Source organism: Carcharhinus amblyrhynchos, chromosome 5 (genome assembly GCF_965287045.1).
Source record: "Carcharhinus amblyrhynchos chromosome 5, sCarAmb.v2.hapA, whole genome shotgun sequence".
In the NCBI taxonomy this organism is placed as follows: Eukaryota; Metazoa; Chordata; class Chondrichthyes; order Carcharhiniformes; family Carcharhinidae; genus Carcharhinus; species Carcharhinus amblyrhynchos.
The window spans coordinates 117,697,521-117,714,599 of NC_137328.1; the positions used below are offsets into that span (position 1 = coordinate 117,697,521).

General features: G+C 47.1%; 1 protein-coding gene across 2 annotated transcripts in view; it reads right to left on the minus strand.

The window, feature by feature from the left end:
- galntl6 (polypeptide N-acetylgalactosaminyltransferase like 6) overlaps window positions 1-17,079 on the minus strand; it is a 1,196,842-nt gene that overhangs the window by 191,479 nt on the left and 988,284 nt on the right. For both annotated transcript variants that reach the window (XM_080189755.1, XM_080189754.1), the window contains one exon: window positions 9,243-9,426. In XM_080189755.1, coding sequence (XP_080045881.1) covers window positions 9,243-9,426 — 184 coding nt within the window. The remainder of the gene's footprint in view (window positions 1-9,242; window positions 9,427-17,079) is intronic.

The window sequence follows — 17,079 nt, forward strand, 5'->3', positions numbered from 1 at the left end:
AAGGCTGCCTTGGAGAATGCTTACCCGAAGGTCACCAGGCAAGACTGTTCCCTTCCTGTTGGCGAACACTTCAGTGGTCACGGGCATTCAGCCTCTGACCTTCGGGTAAGCGTTCTCCAAGGCGGCCTTCACGACACACGACAGCGCAGAGTCGCTGAACAGAGACTGATAGCCAAATTCCGCACACATGAGGACGGTCTCAACAGGGATCTTGGGTTCATGTCGCACTATCTGTAACCCCCGTGACTTGCCTGGGTTTGCAAAACCTCACTTACTGTACTGTCTGGAGACAATACACATCTCTTTAACCTGTGATCAGTGCTCCTTCCACTCACATTGTCAGCCACTTCAGGTCTTGAACAGCAGGTTAGGTGTAAGGATTCTCATTCTAATCAGTAATCTCTAAACTGTCTGTGCTTTATATGCTCTGTCTGAGGCCAGAACTCTCCATTCACCTGACGAAGGGGCTAACCCCGAAAGCTTGTGAGTCCATTATCAAATAAATCGGTTGGACTAAAACCTGGTGTTGTCAGACTTTTTACTGTGTTTACACCCGTCCAACGCCGGCATACCCACATCATGAAAGGCTATTGGGCAGTCTCACCAGCAGGTGGTGCTGCAGGCCCAGTAACACTGTTTGGAGCCAGTTCTGAGAGAGTTGAATGTGCTCAGCTACCCCTTGTAGTTCCAGACTCCCCGGTGTTTCAGTTGAACCTGACACAAACTTCTACTCATTAAAGTGTACACAGGAGCTTTATACCACCTGTAATAATCACGTTAAAAACACTCTCTCTTCTGTTCATGAATTCAGAAAAACACTCAAATCCTAACTTGCATTATCATTCTCCCTGGAAGCCTACTTTTGGGTCCTGGCCCAGAAATGCATTGATTTTAAAATTCTCATCCCTGGGCTCAATTTCCAATTTCCTCCAGTTCTATAACCTTCCGATCTCTCCATGTTCTGGCCTATTGAGCATCCATGATCTCCTTCCCTTGATGTGGAGATGCCGGCACTGGACTGGGGTAAACATAGTAAGAAGTCTTCCCCGACCCAGACTTCAGCTGATGGGGCACTGGGACTTTGGAGTTCCCCTCTTTAGACCTCCCTGCCTTTCCACTTGCCCCTTCTCTTTTAAGAAACACCTTCAGAACTTGCCTATTTTACTCGCCGCCTGCCCGAACACCACCTGTGTGGTCTGAGGTCAAATTCTGTTTGGTATCATTGGCCCTCGGGATATTTTGCTGCCTGAATAGTGCTTACACCAAAGCAAATTGTTCTCTGTGAGGAAAGGGATGAACGTTAACAGCAAAAACCTCAGTGAGGAAGCTAAGAAGCAATTGGAGGAGAAGAGGATAATACAATATGGACAAGTCGGTTTGGATCGGTTAGTGGAATGTGCGTTGCTGGTTAAACACCATATTTAGGCCTGCACAAAATCTAGCCTGACCATCCTGGAGTAGTGCAAGAGGAGGCAATAGCCTAATGGTATTATCACTGGGCTCTTTATCCAGAAACTCGGCTAATGTTCTGGGGACCCGGGTTCAAATCCAACCACGGCAGATAGTGGAATTTGAATTCAATAAAAAAAATCTGGAATTAAGAATCTACTGATGACCATGAAACGTTTGTTGATTTTCAGGAAAAACCCATCTGGGTCACTAATGCCCTTTAAGGAAGGAAATCTCCTGTCCTTGCCTGGTCTGGCCTACATGTGACTCCAGGGCCACAGCAATGTGGTTCATTCTCAACTGCCCTCAGGCAATTAGGGAGGGGCAGTAAACGCTGGCCAGCCAGTGATGCCCACGTTTCATAGAATCCGACAGTGCAGAAAGAGGCCCATCGGCCCATCAAGTCTGCACCGAACACAGTCCCATCCAGGCCTAACTCCATATCATACCCATTAATCTATGCATCCCTGGACACTAAGGGCCAATTTCTTAGCATGGCCAATCAACCTAACCCGCACATCTTTGGACTGTGGGAGGAAACCAGAGTACCCAGAGGAAACTCACACAGACATGAGGAGAATATGCAAACTCCACACAGACAGTGACCTGAGCCAGGAATTGAACCCAGGACCCTGGAGCTGTGAAGCAGCAGTGCTAACCACTGTGCTACCGTGCTGCCCATTTCTCATGAATAAAGAAAATAATAACTATCCGGTGCAACCAAGAGTCTCCAAGTATTGGCTATTAATATCTAGGTCACTGTTACACAAATGGTGGTGCAGCAGTAATGTAACTGGATTAGTAACTTAATAACCAAGGATTCAAATCCCATAACAGGTGGGATCTGGTTCACTTTAGGGAAGGAAATCTGCTGGCCTTACTTGGTCTGGCCTACATGTGACTCCAGACCCACAGCAATATGGTTGACACAGAACACCCATGAAGGAGTAAATTTAAAAAAATACACAAGAGATAGATTACAGGGGCAATGAAATAAAATGATGCATTTCTATTCACTGCCTTAGATCACTTTTCTTCCTTTCGCAAGAGTAGAGATGGTGAAGAATGGCAGGAAAGGTGAAAGTTCAGTCATGTGAAGAAATCTCCATTAATGCATCAAACTAATGTTGATATCTTTGGTGTACATCGCTTCCGTGGTGATGTTGCACAATGTGACTTCAGTGCCTGGGCCCCCCCTGGCTGGAATTATAACTTGAAACCTCTGCCAGAAACCTCTGACTTTGTCCTTGGCCGAGATTCTCCAGTCCAGCTGCAGTGAATGGAGTTTTAGATGAACGCCAAGTTCTCCATTCTCGCTGGCAGTGGGGACAGGTACAGACGAGATCAGAGAATCCTGCTCCTCATTGGTCTGGCCATTCGAGGCCACACTGTGCTCAGCAGCACCCATGGGTAGGATTTTATGTCGGGACACCAGGCCCAATGGGGACCATCCTCAGGTGGCCAATTAGTGGTCAGAAAGTGGGCTTGACATTCAATCATGGGCTCTTGGATAGGCTCTCTAACCTGCCGAGCCTGCAGGAGACCCTCCAGCCCTATAGGTGGCAGCATCTATAGTCCAGGTAAGCGAGAGAGATGGTGAGAGAAAGAGCGAGAGAGAGAGAGAGAGGGCACTTTCTTTGTTGCTTCTAAATTTAAAATGTCCTCATCAGCCTGACCACCATTGTGGAGAAGGAATGCAGGGAGGGAAGGCCTCGTGATCTACCCTCAGTCTTCCGCTGGGAGGCCAAGTATAGACAGTTGGTTTAGTCCTCGACGCCTGAGGGTGGGGGTGAAGGTAGGGGCAGGGCCTGTTGGCCTCTGACAATACAAAAATAGAAAATAAGAGCAGGAGGAGGCCATTCGGCCCTTCAAGACTGCTCCACCATTCATTATGATCATGACTGGTCATCCAATTCAACAGCCTGATCCCACCTCCACCCCATATCCTTTGATCCCTTCACCCTAAGTACTATAGTTCTCAATAGGCCTTGAACTGGCTCAGTAGGGATAGAGATGTTTTGCTGCATTTGTATAGGGCATTGGTGAGGTCACACTTGGAGTATTGTGTGCAGTTTTGGTGTCCTTATCTGAGGAAGGATGTCCTTGCTATAGAGGGAATACAGCAAAGGTTTATTAGGTTGATTCCTGGGGTGGCAGGACTGCCATAGGCGGAGAGACTAAGTCAATTAGGATTCTATTCACTGGAGTTTAGAGGAGAGAGAGAGGGGATCTCACAGAAACTGATACAATTCTAACAGGGTTAGACAGGGTAGATTGAGGAAGAATGTTCCCAGTGGTGGGGGAGTCCAGAACTAGGGGTCATAGTTTGAGGATAAGGATGCAAACCTTTTAGAACTGAGGTGAGGAGAAATTTCTTCACCCAGAGGGTGGTGAATGTGTGGAATTCACTCCCACGGAATGGAGTTGAGGCCAAAACATTGTCTGATTTGAAGAAGAAATTAGATATAGCTCTTGGGGCTAAAGGGACCAAGGAATATGGGAGGAAGCGGGGCGGGGGGGATCAGAATATTGAATTTGATGATCAGCCATGATCAAGATGAATGGTAGAGCAGATTCAAAGGGCTGAATGGCCTACTCCTGCTTCTAATTTCTACGTTTCTAATTGCATATACTGGCACATTCAAACAGGGACTCTGACCCACAGTGTTGGTTGCTATTCCAGATTGTCCACCTTTTTTTGACCCGTCGAGCATTAAATCAGCCAGTGTGAGGGATACGGAGATAGATGTAGCATAATTGGCTTTAGTCCTGTTCTGCTGATGTGTGTGTGTGTGGCCCTGTCAATCAAATCACTACACCGCGCAGCAGGTATCAAAGAGAAAATCCACTTCTATAACCCAGACACCAGCAGCACACTCAGACTTGTTCCTCCGCTGCCCGCTGGGGGTTGGGACACACCGGACAGTCACTTTAACCACGGTCACTGGTGGTGGGGGGGGGGAGAGCGCCGTCCAGCATCCCAGTGGGGTCGGCACCCCCTCCGGAGGGTGCAGGGATCCGCCCGCCATTGTCTCCCAAAACTAGCCCGGGAGAGACGTTTTAATTCTCCCTTTGTGAGAAATACAAATAACAGCAATTGGTGCCTCAGGAGGAACACGCAGCAGAGCTTTCCGCATGACTGGACTTTCAAAAGAGTTCAACTCCAGCCTCGGGACAACTAACGTGTGTAAACTTTCCACCATCAGCTGTTACAAGATTCAATGAAGCAAAGTTTTGGCAGGTTGCGTGAGTTGATACTACCCACGCATCAGAGTTATCTGGAAAGTGCCAGCCTCGCTGTATTAGGCAAAATCTTTCATTTATTTTGGATGTCCCGTTTCCTACTGAGGTCACAGGAGATCATTATTCCCTTCTTCTGATCTGCACCCTTGTAGAGAGGAGGGTGAGGGAGAGGGGAAACTGGGAGGGAATAGTAGGGGGGGTAAGGGAGGGAATTGGAGGTAGAGGAAAATGAGGAGGTAGATGCTAGGGAGGGAGTAGGAGGAGGAAGGGGTGGGTAAGGGAGAGAAGGGAAGGGGAGGCATGGGAAGGTGAGGGAGTAGAGGGTAGGGAGGGAATGGGAGGAGAAAGGGGTGGGTAAGGGAAAGGGAGGAGGGGGAGGATGAGGGAGAAGAGGTTAGGGAAGGAATGGTTGGAGGAAGGGGACGGTGAGGGAGAGGAGGGAAGGCGAGGCACGGGGAAGTGAGGGAGTAGAGGCTAGGGAGGGAATGGGAGGTCGAAGAGGTGGGTAAGGGAAAGGGAGGAGGGGGAGGGAGAAGAGGTTAGGAAAGGAATGGTTGGAGGAAGGGGACCGTGAGGGAGAGGAGGGAACAGAAGGGATGGGAGGAGTAGGAGGAGAGGGAGTAGAGGATAGGGAAGGAATGGGAGGAGGAAGGGGCGAAGGAGAGGAGGAAGAGGAGGGAATGGAGGGAATAGGAGGAGGAGGGTGAGGAAATAGAGGATGGGGAGGGTATGGGAGGAGGAAGGTGTCAGTAAGGGAGAGGAGGGAAAGGGATGTGGAGGAGGGTGAAGGGAGGAGTATAGGGAAGGAATAGTTGGAGGAAGATGACGGTGAGGGGGTGGAGAGAGTGGAGGGGGGTGAAGGAGTAGGGGATGGGGTGAATGGGAGGAGGAAGGGGTGGGTGAAGAAGAGGAAAGAATGGGAGAAGTAAGGGTCTGTGAGGAAGAGGAGGGAATGGAGAGATTGATAGGAGGAGGAGGGTGAGGAAGGACAGGGAGTAAAGCGGGGAGGAGGGGGATGATGATGAGGGTGAAGGAGGGCAGGGTGAGAATGAGAGTGGAGGATGGTGATGGGGGGGGACAGGGAGGGAAGGAGTCACTCACCTGATGAAGGAGAAGCGCTCCGAAAACTCGTGATTCCTAATAAGCCTGTTGGACTTTAACCTGGTGTTGTGAGACTTCTTAGTGTAAATAGTTGAAAGCATAGGGTGGCAGGAGGTGACCGCTACTGGCTGGCAGTGGGATCTTCCGGTTCTGCTGTTGTCGAAGGAGTTTGCCATTGAATGCACCCCTTGCTGCTGTGAAGCCTATGGCGAGAGTATGCCATAGGTGAGACTGGAAGATCCTACTGGTGTGATCAGCCAAGAAGTCCCAGCCATAGTTTGAGATTGTTGTTGGAAATAGAATGGTATGAATGGGTGGAGATGTTGGATAAAGGATAATGGTATAATGTTAATGTAAGACACAAATGATGATAGAGTTATACAATTCCTACAGTGCAGAAAGAGGCCATTTTGCCCATTGAGCCTACATCAGCCACAACCCCACCCAGGCCCTATCCCTATAACTCTGCATTTACCCTACCTAGTCCCCCTGACACTAAGGGGCAATGTGGCACGGCTAATCCACCTAACCTGCAGTGTGGGATGAAACCAGAGCACCTGAAGGAAACTCACGCAGACACAGGGAGAATGTACAAACTCTACGCAGATAGTGACCCGATCTGGGAATCGAACCCGGGTCCCTGGTGCTTTGAGGCAGCAGCGTTAACAGTTGTGCCACTGTCCCGCCAGAGACTTGAGAGAGAGAGAGAGGTTGGAACCATGCCTAGGAGCACCAAACACAACTTGTTTAGATGTGGTACTAATAAACAAATGTTAAGCAGATACCAGAGTGCATCTACACTGTCTAGTCACAAAACACCAGAGTCCACAGAGGGGTATCCTCAGAGCACACTGAAGGTTAACAGAAGATTTGATGTAAGTGCTTAAAATTATGGAGGATTTTGATAAAGCAAATGAGGAGCAACTGTTTCCATTAATTATAGCATCGGAAAAGATAATCGGTAAGAAAGCTGAATTATTCAGAGCTGGGAAACTCTGTCTGAAAGGGCAATGGAAGCAGATATAAACTAGCTCTCTGTTGGAGCATTCCACTTTTTGCCATTCCCCTGCCTTCACCCCATAACCCGGCACATTCTTCCTCTGCACTTAATGATCCAATTCCCTCTCGGAATGTCTGGATTAAGTCTGCCTTCACTGCACTCTCGGGCGGTGCATTCCAGATCCAAACCACTCACTTGGTGAAAAGGATTTTCCTCATTTCGCCACTGACCCTTCCACCTGAAATCGGTCTAAATCCTTCCTTCAAAGGAACAATTATTTTCTTCCTTGGAAAGAGAGAATTTGTAGGGCTCTGGAGAAAGGGCAAGGGGGGGCTTTAGGATGATTTGAATGGCAGAGCTGGAATGCATCCCAGGGTTCTGAAGGAAATGGCGGAGGTGATAGTGGATGCCTTAGTGATTATTTTCCAAACCTCACTGGATTCCGGGGAAGTGCCGGAAGATTGGAAAACGGCTAATGTTACGCCGATGTTTAAAAAGGGTGCCAGGCAAAAGGCGGGGAATTATAGGCCGGTTAGTTTAACGTCTGTTGTAGGTAAAATGTTAGAATCCGTGATCAAGGAGAAAATAGCGAGGCATCTTGAGAAGAATTGTTTGATAGACCAGACGCAGTACGGATTTGTTAAGGGGAAGTCGTGTCTGACGAATTTATTGGAGTTCTATGAGGATGTGTCTAGTGCGGTGGATAGAGGAGAGCCGGTGGATGCGGTGTTTCTCGATTTTCAGGAGACGTTTGATAAGGTGCCTCACAAGAGGTTATTACAGAAGGTTAGGGGGCATGGAGTTGGGGGTAAGGTGTTAGCGTGGATAGAGGATTGGCTGTCAAATAGGAGGCAGAGAGTGGGTGTCAATGGGTGCTATTCGGATTGGTGGTTGGTGACTAGTGGAGTGCCCCAGAGATCGGTGCTGGGGCCTCAGCTATTTACCATTTATATAGATGATCTGGAGGAGGGAGCCGAGTGTAAGGCATTGAAATTTGCTGATGACACAAAGATAAGTGGAAAAGCAAATTGTGCGGAGGGGGTAGAAAGTCTGCAGAGGGATCTAGATAGGCTGAGCGAGTGGACGAGGACCTGGCAGATGGAATACAATGTTGGCAAGTGTGAGGTTGTCCACTTTGGCAGGAATAATAGTAGGAAGGACTACTACTTAAAGGGCGAAAAGCTGCAGCATGCTACGGTGCAGAGGGACCTGGGGGTCCTTGTGCATGAGTCGCAAAAACCCAGCCTACAGGTGCAGTAGGTGGTCAGGAAGGCAAATGGGATGCTGGCCTTCATAGCGAGGGGGATTGAATATAAAAATAGGGAGGTCTTGCTGCAGCTGTATAGGGCATTGGTGAGGCCGCAGCTGGAGTACTGTGTGCAGTTTTGGTCGCCGCACTTGCGCAAGGATATTTTGGCCTTGGAGGGAGTGCAGAGGAGGTTTACTAGGCTGATACCGGAGTTGAGGGGGTTGAGCTATGAAGAGAGGCTGAATAGACTGGGCTTGTACTCGTTGGAGTTTAGAAGGATGAGGGGGGATCTTATTGAGACGTATAAGATGATGAAGGGGATGGATAGGGTGGAGGTGGAGAGGTTCTTCCCGCTCAGAAAGGACGGCAGAACTAGAGGGCACAGCCTCAAGATAAAGGGGGGGCAGTTTAGAACAGAGTTGAGGAGGAACTTCTTCACTCAAAGGGTGGTGAATCTCTGGAATTCTCTGCCCGTTCAAGTGGTGGAGGCTACCTCGCTAAATATATTTAAGACGCGGGTAGATAGGTTTTTGGTAGGCAAGGGGATTAAGGGTTATGGGGAGAGGGCGGGAAAGTGGAACTGAGCCACGACAGATCAGCCATGATCTTATTGAATGGCGGGGCAGGCTCGAGGGGCTAGATGGCCTACTCCTGCTCCTATTTCTTATGTTCTTATGGCCTCATCTGTGCTGTATGTTCCAATGATCTGAAGGCTGTTTGTGTGGAAAATGGGGTAAAAAGTAACCATAAGAGAAAAATTAGAATTGAAGTATGAGATGGTATAAAAAGACCACAGATCTTGTCTAAAAGCAAACCACTTTATGTAAGTGTAACATTCTCCCTCTAAAATTCAGTGCTTGGAATGTTTAAAGTTTATTTATTCGTGTTACATGTAGGCTTACATTAACACTGCAATGAAGTTACTGTGAAAAATCCCTAGTCACCAGACTCAGGCGCCTGTTCAGGTACAGTAAGGAGCAATTTAGCATGGCCTATCTACCAAACCAGCCTGTCTTTCGGACTGTGGGAGGAAACCGGAGCACCCGGAGGAAGCCCAGACACGGGGAGAACGTGCAGACTCTGCATAGACCCAAGCTGGGAATCGAACCCGGTTCCCTGACGCTGCGAGGCAGCAGTGCTAACTGCTGTGACGCCCGGCTGCTGCCTTACTTAGCCTCTGGCCTCTGCCGTGTTACTTACTCAAACGGGTCGCTGGGGTCAGCCCTCTGGAGCTCGGGTGGGATGGGGATGCGCTTGTAGTACATCTCCCAGTCGAAGGCTCCCCTCATGGCGTCCCCGGCCTGCATCTCGTAGCCAAAGTGGTTGTGGTCAATGACGTCGATCATCGGGCACACGATGGTCCTGCGGTCTTGCGCGATCTGGTCTGAAAGACGAAAGGGGGACGTGGGGAAGAAAAGCATTATTAGGCAAGCCCATCCGTCACAACACACTCTAGTTTAGCCCCAGGACATTGCTTGCCACCAACTCTCCGCTGTCCTCGGCTCTTCACAACTGTTCACTCTGCAACCACCCCACCGCGTGGAATTGGACAATTGTGTGGCTGACAACTGACGGGACTTCTTTTAAAGTAGGCCTCCTCCAGTGAGGACAGGTGAAACCTCAGCCATTCCCGTCCCTATCGCTCAGGCTGCCTAAACTGTCCCAAATCTGTCAAGCAAACGGCTTGTCGATTCCTCATAAAATACCACAGTCACACGGCATTTCAGCATCAAAATTAAACATTTCTAAGCTTCAATTAAAGGCCAGCACCATCCCAACACCAGGATCACAGAAGGCAAGAGAAAATACTTGAACTGCGTTACAATGGGCTGAATGGCCTACTCTTGTTTCCATGTTGCTTTATTCGACCAGCAACAACCATGTGGTTCAGAGGTACCGACCTTAACTCTGGGTCGGAAGGTTGTGAGCTGGGGATGAGTACGTGAATTATCAGAATATTCAAGGGTCGGGGAAAAGGGGAGGCGATGGCCTAGTGATATTCTCGCTAGGCTATTACTCTAGAAATTCAGCTAATGTTCTGGGGACCTGGGTTTGAATCCCGCCACAGCAGATAGTGGAATTTGAGCTCAAGAAAAAATTAGTCTGCAATTAGGAATCTATTGATAACCACGAAACCATTGTCGATTGTCAGAAAAACCCATCTGATTCACTAATGTCCTTTAGTGAAGGAAATCTGCTGCCCTTACCTGGTCTGGCCTACATCTGACTCCAGAGCCACAGCAATGTGGTTGATAGAATTGCTACAGTGCAGAAGGAGGCCATTTGGCCCATTAAGCCATCGACAATGATCCTACCCAGGTCCTATACTTATAACCCCTTATATTTATTCTGCTAATCCCCCTGACACTAATGGATAATTTATCACGGCCAATCCACCTAACCCACACATCTTTGGACAGGAGGAGACCCTGCAGACATGGTGGGGAGCATGTGCAGACTCCACACAGACAGTGACCCAAGGAATTGAACCAAGGTCCCTGACGTTGTGAGGCTCACGGTGCACAAAATGTGCCACTGTGCCACCCTTGACTCTCAAATGCCCTTGGGCAACTAGGAATGGGCAATAAATGTTGGCCCAGCCAGCGATCTCCCTGTCCCACAAATGAATAAAAAAATCAAGAAAATGGGGTTAGTGCATCTTGAGTGGTAGATATTGTCAGTGCAAAGGGCCTTCTCTGCACTGTATGACTCTATGAGATTTGGATACATGAATCTAGGCCAAGAACCCCATGTCCAGAAGGAACAAAAAGCATGACAATAAGAATGCTGGTCTGAACTGTTTTTTTTCCCTACTGGGCAGTGAAGTATCGAAGGGGTTTCCTTTCAGATGTGAAGATCCCATGTTTAACAAATAACCTGGTCACTTCCTTCACTCTTTCTTGTGGGAGCTTGCTGCATGTAGATTGGCCCATTAAGAATATCAAAGAATCGTGTCTGCGTGGGTTTCCTCCAGGCGCTCCGGTTTCCTCCCACAGTCCAAAGATGTGCGGATTAGGTTGATTGGCCATGCTAAGAAATTACCCCTTAGTGCCCAAGGATGCGTAGGTTAGAGGGATTAGTGGGTATAATATGTAGGAATATGGGGGTAGGGCCTGGGTGGGATTGTGGTCAGTGCAGACTTGATGGGCCGAAGGGCCTCTTTGTGCACTTTAGGGTTCTATGATCTATGTTCTAAAATACTTCTGAACAGCCAGAGCCTTTGAAAGGTGCTGCAGGAATGATAAAATACTTTTTTCTTTCTTTTTAGGCCTCCATCTGCCCTTTGAATCCAGAAAGGACAGAGGGCAATGACAGAAAGAAAGACGGTTGCGGCTCCCTTAGCCAAATAGTTACCGAGGGAAGTTTAAGATGAAAGCCATTTCTAACTCCTGGGCAGCTTTGGTACTGTTTCTTAAATCAGGAAATTGGTGGCACAGTAGTTAGCACTGCTGCCTCACAGCGTCAGGGATCCGGGTTCAATTCCGGCTGCGGCTCACTGTCTGTGTGGAGTTTGCACATTCTCCCCATATCTGTGTGGGTTTCCTCGGACGCTCTGGCTTCCTCCCATAGTCCAAAGATGTGCGGGTTAGAAGGATCGTCCCTGCTAAATTGACCCTAGTGGCAGCAACTTAGCAGGGTAGATATGACAGGTTGCAGGAGTCAGTCTTGGTGGGATTGTGGTAGGTACAGAGTTGATGGGCTGAATGGCCTCCTTCTGTGCTGTGGGTTTTCTACGAAAGACAGATAGGCGTGAAGGGAGGATGAGGGAGAAAGAGAAAAGGGCACAAGAAAAGAAAATCACATGGCCCAGAATCTTTCATTTCTCATGGGTTGTACCCCACGAGGTACCTCAGAAGATGCCTTGCCTCTGCAATCCACATCCTGCACTTCTCAAGAATGCCGCAGGAAAGGACTGCATAGGAATTGGCAAGAATTGCCTGGGGAGTTTAAACTTCTGATGGAAGATTAATTGGACACTGTCTGAAACTCCAGTTTAAATTGGAAATGTCAGATGGTTGTGACTCTCTAAGCCAAATAGCTAGCTAGGATGGTTTAAGTTTAAAATCATTTCTAACTCCTGGGCAGCTTTGGTACTGACCCCACCTGAACCCAAACTGGACCTCATGACCACCATTTCCCCATCCTGCCGACTGCACCACCTACCCGACTACACTCCCCTATTTCGCACAACCATCTGACATTTCCATTTAAATTGGTGTTTCAGACGGTGTCCAATTAATCTTCCATCAGAAGTTTAAACTTCTCAGACAATTCTTGCCAATTCCTATGCAGTCCTTTCCTGGGGCATTCTTGGGGGGTGCAGGATGTGGAGTGCAGAGGCAAGGCAGCTTCTGGGGTACCTCGTGGGGTACAACACATGAGAAATGAAAGATTCTGGGCCATGTGATTTTCTTCTCTTATGCTCCTTTCTCTTTCTCCCTCGTCCTCACTTCCTGCCTATCTGTCTTTTATAGAATTCCCACAGCACAGATGGACGCCATTTGGCCCATCAAACTACCACAATCCCATCAAGGGCGACTCCTGCAACCTGTCATATCTACCCTGCTAAGCTGCTGACGCTAGGGTCAATTTAGCATGGCCAATCCATCTAATCTGCACATCTTTGGAGTGTGGGAGGAAACCGGAGCACCCGGAGGAAACTCCACACAAACAGTGACCCGAGGCTGGAATTGAACCCAGATCCTTGACGCTGTGAGGCATCAGTGCTAACTACTCTGTCACCGTGCTGCCCCAACAAGTTCCTGATTTAAGAAACAGTACAATAACTGCCCAGTTGTAAAGTAGGTGACACAGGGAAAGCAGGCACTTATAGACCAGTTAACTGAATTTCCATTGTTGATAACATGTTATTTTACATTTTTTAAATCAGGAAATTGTTCAAATCTATAATTAAAGATGGGGGCGACTGAATGCCTTGAAGATTTTCAGTTGATCACAAGTATCGTTTGTGAAGATTAGGTCAGGCCTCGTGAATCTGGTTAATTTTTTTTGCAAGGCTGACTAAAGTAGTAGGCTGAACAGTAGCAGATTATGAATTCTATTTACATAGATTTCCAGTAGCCATTTGATAAGGTGCTGCAGTAGAGATTATCATAGAATCAGACAGCACAGAAAAGCCCACTGGCCCATCGAGTCTGCAATGATATATTATGAAACCTGAACTCCCACCTAATCCATAGCTCTAATGCCATGATGTGCACCCTCCCAGGCAGTGCATTCCAGACCATCACCATCCTCTGGGTAAAAAAAGCTTTTGCTCACATCTCCCCTAAACCTCTTGCCCCTCATCTTAAACCTATGTCCCCTTGTGACTAACCCGTCATCCCGGGGAAATAGCTGCTCCTTAACCACTCTGCCCATGCCTCTCATAATCTCGATCAGGTGGCCCCTCAGTCTTCTCTGCTTCAGCGAAAACAACCCAAGCCTACGCAACCTCTCTTCATAACTTAAATGTTCCATCCCAGGCAGCACCCTGGCGAATCTCCTCTGCACCCCCTCTAGTGCAGTCACATCCTTCTGATAATATGGTGACCGGAACTGGTGACCAGAACACTCCAGCTGTGTTCTGTGCAACTCCAACATGCCTTCTCTGCTTTTGTAATCTGATGTTCTCTAAAGCTGAGCTCATAAAATTGTGGATCATTTACTGACCCTGGCATTATAGGGTTAGGAACCAAGGTGGGGTTTGGTCATGGTCTTATTGAATGTGTTATGCTCAACAAGTCAGATTCCAGACTGAAATTCATCTTAGAACAAAGAATTAAGAACAACACAGCACAGGAAACAGGCCCTTCGGCCCATCAAGCCCACGCCGCCATTTTAACATTGTGAGTGCCCTCTTCTACCTATGACCTTTGCCTACGCCTATTGGACTCCACAATAAAGGAATTATAACTAGATTGAGGGACGCCTAATTTTGGGACAATTTATTAACACCAAGTGTTAACCATCTTGCCAATCGTAATCCAGTTTCTTTTTCTGTTGTAGAAATGGAATTATCAGGTTGTGAATGTTTCTCACTGCAGTTTGCCAAGTCAGTAAATATGACAGATTCGGCCTCCTGACTGAATGCCATGCCAGCAAAAACAAAGATGCATCAGCAAAGGGGGATTTCTTCACTCCTTTTCCACTCAAATTCAGGACATAAGGTGAGGTTGTCCACAACTAATTTAAAAGGTAAGAGACTGAGAAAAACATTCTGCTTCAGAAACTGGTTTCAATCACAGCTGATAGTGCACCGCCAATGCTGTATTTCAATGAAGGTTTTGTTGCAGAGATGATTCTGAATTCCATTCCTTTGTCAACCATCTTATCCATGATCTGGAGATACTGGTATTGGACCGGGGTGGGCACAGTAACAAGTTTCACAACATCAGGTTAAAGTCCACCAGGTTTATTTAGTATCATGAGCTTTCGGAGCATTGCCCCTTCATCAGGTGAGTGGAGAGTTGGGTTCAGAACCAGGGCATGTATAGACAGAGACTCAATTGAAAGATAATGTTTGGAATGTGAGTCTTTACAGGTAATCAAGTCTTTACAGGTACAGCCAATGCAAGTGGAGAGAGGGATAATCACAGGTTAAAGAGGTGTGAATTGTCCTGGTTTGAGACAATTCACTAATAAATAAACTTTAAACTTAAAAAGTAATATTGGAGATGAGGTAGTATTGATGCTATTGGACAGGATGAGGCAGTGGCAGGTCGCATGACAAAACTTCCAAGGACACATCCAACTGGAATAAAAGTAATGTCACTAGACCAGTAATCCAGGGATAGGTGCTGATCATTAGATGATGTAGTCAAACAAAAACATAATATCACTGAAAAAAGTGACACATCAAAGCTTTCTGACTTGCACCCATCAGGACAGTTCAAAAGAATACAAATATAAGGGGAAATCAACAATTTCTAGTATCTGAGAAGAAAATGCTGGTTGGTTGACAAGTGGACTCTGATTGATAAAGATGCTGCCATGGAGACTGTAACAATTGATGGTGACTGACAGTTAATTGCCAAACATTGTTCGGAATTTAATAGATCAAGGTATTACCCTGAATCAGCAAATAGTGGTCACTTTCTTTGCTTAGCTGAAATAGTTGTAATGTGTATACCTGTTCTTCCTGTCTGTAAAGAGCAGGACCCTGAGTATTAATACATGTAGCTTCCAGGACACATAAACGCACTGCATTGTGAGCCAGGCTAACAATCTTAAATTGGCTGTCAGTGTAATTCTTAGCAAATATTCAACTGCATAACTACATGTAATGTTGGGCACTGTGTTTTGAGTTTTTCAAGCATATTGGTTGGCTATAGCCTGTACCTTGCCTGTTGCAAACAGCGGCTGTGGTATACTGTTTGATGCGATCACAATTTTGGGATATATGGCATATATAGCTGGCATCACATTGGCACTGAAATTCAAATACCACATTACTCATTTGTGTAATAAACCTTTTGGTTTCACTGTCATATGCTGTTAATGAAGAATACCGCTCAGGTTGTGTAGTCGCAGCGTGAAACAGCTAGCTTCACCCATTGCAGTGTTAATTTAAGCCTAGTGACACTGATAAATGAGCTTTAAGAATTTAAAACTTTAAACTTTAAAACCATTCCAGGGTAATCTGAGGTAAAGTGGTAGAGGCAGGTACAATTTTGTCTCATGGGTCACCAAAAGAGAAAATGCTGGAAAACCTCAGCAGGTCTGGCAGCATCTGTAAGGAGAGAAAAGAGCTGATGTTTCTCTTTTCACTCTTTACAGAGGATGCCAGACCTACTGAGATTTCCTAACATTTTCTCTTTTGGTTTCAGATTCCAGCACTTGCACTTTTATCCAGTTACATGGGTAAGATGGGTGTAGAGGGATCGGGGCCAAATGCAGGCAATTGGGACTAGCACAGTGATAAAAAAAGGGCAGCATGGACAAGCTGGGTCAAAGAGCCTGTTTCCATGCTGTAAACCGCTATGATGACTCTAATTGCCAGCAGGCAATTGTCAGCAGGCATGCTTCAGACTCCTACATGTGACCACTCACTGTAAGGCTACATATGAGCATAATCACAGCAGGATACACACCCAATGTCATCTCATGTGATTTCATGCACTTCTGGGTTAGCTGCGCATTCCTCGATCAACGTAAAAATCTGGCCCGTAAGTTCAGTGAATATTGATTCATTCAATGGTGGCAGGTATAGGTGTATCCATGATATAATGCTACAATGCAAATATCTATGGCTCCCTTAAATGGAACATTGGTGAAAAAGCTGGCAATATCAAATGGGCTCATGGACACACCATTGCCATTGACATGCAAGCCCTATCTGATCTTCGTAATTGACAAGGAATTCCTCCCAGTGTATGGAGAAAACTTGCTTAATCAATTCATCCAACCATTTGGCCAATTCACGCAAGAGCCAGTCAGAGACACAGACTATAGAACATAGAAACATAGAACAGTACAGCACAGTACAAGCCCTTAGGCCCTCGAAGTTGTGCCGAGCTTTGTCCAAAACCAAGATCAAGCTATCCCACTCCCTATCATTCTGGTGTGCTCCATGTGCCTATCCAATAACTGCTTGAAAGTTCCTAAAGTGTTCGACTCCACCATCACAGCAGGCAGTGCATTCCAGACCCCAACCACTCTCTGGGTATACAGCCTACCTCATGGCTTTGTGTAATGAGTTGGGATTAATCGATAACCTCACAGTGAAGGCACCCCAAGGGAGCAGCGAATACAATGGGTGGGGTTTTCTGACCATGCTCACCCCAAAACTGGAAAATCCCATCGGAGGTCTTTATATGGTCTGCCCCCCAACCTGCTACAATGGCCCTGGCAGGCAGGAGGAGAAATTCCCCCCAATATGATTGAATTTTACATACAGTTTGAGGGAGAAAAGAATGTGTCTGAGACTAGTATACCAAACTTTAATCAGGGCAGTTATGAGGGCATGAAAGTGAAGCCAGCTAGAGTGAACTCTCAAATGTGCTTTAGGGATAGATCAATAGATTTTCAGTGGCAG